We start from the raw sequence: 4,036 nt of genomic DNA, 5'->3' as shown, positions 1-4,036 counted from the left end.
ATTTAAAAGTTTTATCAATATTGGAAAAAGTAAGATTTTATTCAAACAAAAACAAAAAGAAATCTCATTACAGATTATATCATAGAAACTGAGGCACGTCATGACCTGGTAATTACTCCTAAAATCCATGTTCATTTGTCCCAGGATTTCTTATTAATGTCTCATTTTGGACCTTATTTAAGGCCTCAAGAGGTGCAGAGGGTTTACTCATCAAGCATTCTTGAAGTGGTTTGTTGCGTAGTCTTTCCTAGCTAACTGATCCTCCTTGGTTAGTTTTTCCTTTCTTCAAGTATTTCTACTAATCAAACTAGATCTTTAATTCTTATATCCTTTGGGATCCAATTTTTTGTGAGTTAGAGCTTGCTTTCTTTATTCTCTCGTCGGTTTTATTTCATTACTGCTCTCTATCAGTATGTTAAAATTTCACTTTCCATATGAAACCATTGCCAACTTTCTTACTGCATTTAGCAATGGCTGCATAGCTTTGCGCTAAACGGGATATTCATTTCCTTGTCTTTCAATACTCCCACACGAGCAACCTCTCTTTCAATGCTCCCATGGAAGCAAAAAAAAATTAAGTGTCATTTGAAATTTACTCGAGATAATACAAAAAATAATAGAAATGAAATAGAGAGAGAGAGTTGGAGATCCATTAAAGGGTCTCATGCAAATGAGGCCCATTAGGCCTTTATATTGTTCTCTCAAAAATTTAGGACTTATATCCTTAATTTCTAATTATGCCTCTCCTTTCTATAATTTCAGGCATCCAGGTTCAGCCTAAAATTCCAGATTCGTACTAATGAATCCACCTACCGCACTCGTTGTTGATGATTCAGAATTTATGCGTAAATTTCACAGTTGCCATCTAGAATCTCTTGGTTTCCAAACTCAGGAGGTTGAGAATGGAGAAGAAGCAGTGCGACTCCATGAGCAAGGAAAGAGATTTGATGTAATCTTAATGGATTACGAGATGCCTGAAATGAATGGGGCACAGGTACGTATATATATGTCTAAGTATTAATTGCATATTCCATTTGTAGTTCATTCCAAGCTCTATGGTTTAAATTCACAATTACTAGTTAATAAGTGTCAAATTCTTTCTATTAATTTTTTTATTCACATTGATATTCAAAATTGATTTATGAAGGCCACGAGTAGAATTCGCGAAATGGGAGTTCAAAGCGTCATCCTTGGTGTTTCGGGTATCGATGATGAAACTGTTCGAGCAAATTTTGTTCAGTCAGGCTTGACGGAATTCTTCAGCAAGCCCTTGCGTCGTGATATGATAATCCCTTATTCAAGGTTCGCATAGAGGTCGATTGTTGTTCGCAATATGAGAGAGTGATGAGACAGAATAAAGAGAGGAAGTTGATGAATTTCTTCTTTGTAGTTGCTACGAGTTAAGAGCAACCTAGCTAGGAGTTACAAATTAATTACTCGTATCTTTCAATATCAATGCAATAAATTTGTTTCTCAAGCTCTTATATATAGTCGTGCTTGCATGTCGTTTAAATGTTTCATGCTTAAGCTGAAGAATCAATCAATTCATATCAAAAAAAGAAGAAAAAAAAAGTCAGACGAAATTATGTCATGCCTCTATATACTCCGCACAGGTCAACTAATTAAATAATATATGGTCGTCGTATTAAATAATTCAGAAATAGCTGATTTTGATTTTCGAACTTTCATATATGTTGGATTGATTGTTCCACGCGGCCAAGTCAAATTCATCGTCACCCTCACTCATCATTCCATATTCATCAATATTATGGCTGCTGTGCATGGTCATCTAAATCCCCAAAACTTACATCGTCAGAGTCTGACATATGGGTGTCATGATCAATATTAACTTCCAAATCCGCTACAACTTTAAAAGAGTTAACACCTTCAGGATTTGTCGCTGCTGCTTTTGCAGTCCCAACCACAAAAGCTGTAACTTTGTTTTGGACATCTTTAAAACAGTACTCCATATAGTTATGGGTATCCAACTGGCGACAGGGGCGGAACTACCTTGTGATTAGGGCTAGCTTAAGCCTGCCCTAACAAGAGAAAAAGTCATTTTTTTCAAAGCCTTTTTTAAGTTGGGCCACAATTGGTCTATGAGTTTCATTCTTAAGCAAGCCCTGAAAAAAGCTCCAGCCATCCCTATATCCAATGTCTAGTTCCGCCACTGACTGGCGAAGCATGTGTGCCACGTAGTTTACTGTATTGTGAAACGAACACAGGTTCTCTATACTGTTCACATGTACTCTGGAATCAACTCGGGTGTTTCCTTTCAGCAAAATTTCAATCGTTCCAAATTTGGGATTCTCTGGTGATGCGGAGTTGTTATCGTAGTCTCTTGTATCACTACTTAAGGTGGATCACTTTAGATTTAGACGGCAGTTGACACTATCACGAATTGATAATCCATCCATAGTTATGATGAAGTTGAGAGAAAGAGATGAGATGGAATTTTTAAATTTCTAGTTGAAGGGTTTGTATGTCAGTATATATATGCATATTTATAGGATGCCATCTACAAACTGAGTTATAACAAAGGAAGGTGCAACAACTGGAAACCGGGAAGGAAAACAAAGGAAGGTGCAACAATTGGAAACCGGGAAGGAAAATGTCATGGACAAGACACTTCAAAATCTATTCCCTGCAAGTCAAAACCTGCTTTCCAAGACTATGTATGTATTTGAAATAGAAACCGACATGCAATGAAAATAATAATGCAATAGCGATACAATTCAAGAAAAAGAAGAGTACAAGAGGCGATGTCGCTGTAACACTGTCTAACCAATTGGCAATGAGTGGAGAGACCAATCGCAGGATCCTAGAAACCCAGACAATGTGAGACTAATAATCTCAACACGCCCCCTCACGTGTAGTCTCGTTGGGTCTAACACGTGGAACAATAAATCGGGTGACGCGGAGTAAAGATGCGGTCATTTGACTCGACACAAATAACCTGCTCTGATACCATGTTAGAATACGGGCATCCAACTAAAAATTAATTGACAATGTGTAGATAGGCCCAAAAGATTATAAACCGCGGGATCTTAGAAACCCAGACAATATGGGACTAATAATGTCAGCATTAGATGTTTGGAGTTATTTTTGTGTCTGATTCAGTGAAATCTCAACCAACTGATGGTCACCCTTTAGCGTGGAGAAAAACTTCCAAACCACACATGCGTTTATGATAACAACTTGTTTGGTCTTTTCTCTTGATGTCTTTTTCTGTTATGGAGTGGGAAGAGTAAATGTTTTGACATCTTGGAGGCCATAAATTCATCTAGAAATGGGCTACAGGAAACATAAGCTAAGAGATGGGCTCCAGGAAGATCCTCATTAAGTTATGATCTTAGTCAGTAAATCCCATAATGTATCTTGACCGCAAGAGAGTTTATGGCCTACTTAACTGAAAAGTTTTGTCGGGAGATGTTAGACTTTTTATGGTTTGCACAACAAATCATGTTTAGACTAAGCTAATGCATGTTTAATATAAGCTAATCTCTGTTTTGTTTAAAGCATGGTTATAGTTTAATCATGCACTTAAGTCTTGTTTAAGGTTAATGTTGGATAAGGTTGAAACTAGCATGACATTGGCTCTTGTCCTATGAGCTGTCCAATGTAGCCATGAGGTGTCCTCCAGCTCATGATGGAAACGTTGGAGTGACATGTAGCAAGCACGATTAGGACTCACTTCTAGCATAATAAGTTTTATAAAGGAAAATTTGTTTTCATTCATCATGAAGTAATGTGAGGAAATATAAGTTGATAATAAGTCATGAAAGTTTAAGTGTCTTGTGTGTTCTATTCCTTGTAGAATGTTTTGATATGAACTATGTGTAGTATTCTTTCTACATAAGGTGTTGTTTTCAGTGAGATGTTGAGTATGCTAATACTAGTTTCAAGTCTAATTTCAGCATGTAGTCAGCTTATAGGATGTTTAGTGGTAAATCATAAAGGTTTAGTGGGGTTTTTGTATCATTTTTTATGAATTTGGGGTTTTTATATCAATTTTGTTTAAGATGGAGTTTTAATG

General features: G+C 36.6%; 1 protein-coding gene across 1 annotated transcript; it reads left to right on the top strand.

The window, feature by feature from the left end:
• The first annotated feature begins 225 nt into the window (after nucleotides 1-225).
• LOC113338532 (two-component response regulator 24-like) lies at nucleotides 226-1,478 on the top strand. Its single transcript, XM_026583935.1, has 3 exons — nucleotides 226-268; nucleotides 763-994; nucleotides 1,148-1,478. The coding sequence occupies exons 2-3, from the start codon at nucleotides 800-802 to the stop codon at nucleotides 1,310-1,312; spliced, it is 360 nt and encodes a 119-aa protein (XP_026439720.1). The 5' UTR covers nucleotides 226-268; nucleotides 763-799; the 3' UTR covers nucleotides 1,313-1,478.
• The last annotated feature ends 2,558 nt before the right edge of the window (nucleotides 1,479-4,036 follow it).

This window comes from Papaver somniferum, chromosome 1 (genome assembly GCF_003573695.1).
Source record: "Papaver somniferum cultivar HN1 chromosome 1, ASM357369v1, whole genome shotgun sequence".
NCBI lineage: Eukaryota > Viridiplantae > Streptophyta > Magnoliopsida > Ranunculales > Papaveraceae > Papaver > Papaver somniferum.
Note: the sequence above shows the minus strand (reverse complement) of the source record. Positions and strands in the feature narration are given on the sequence as shown.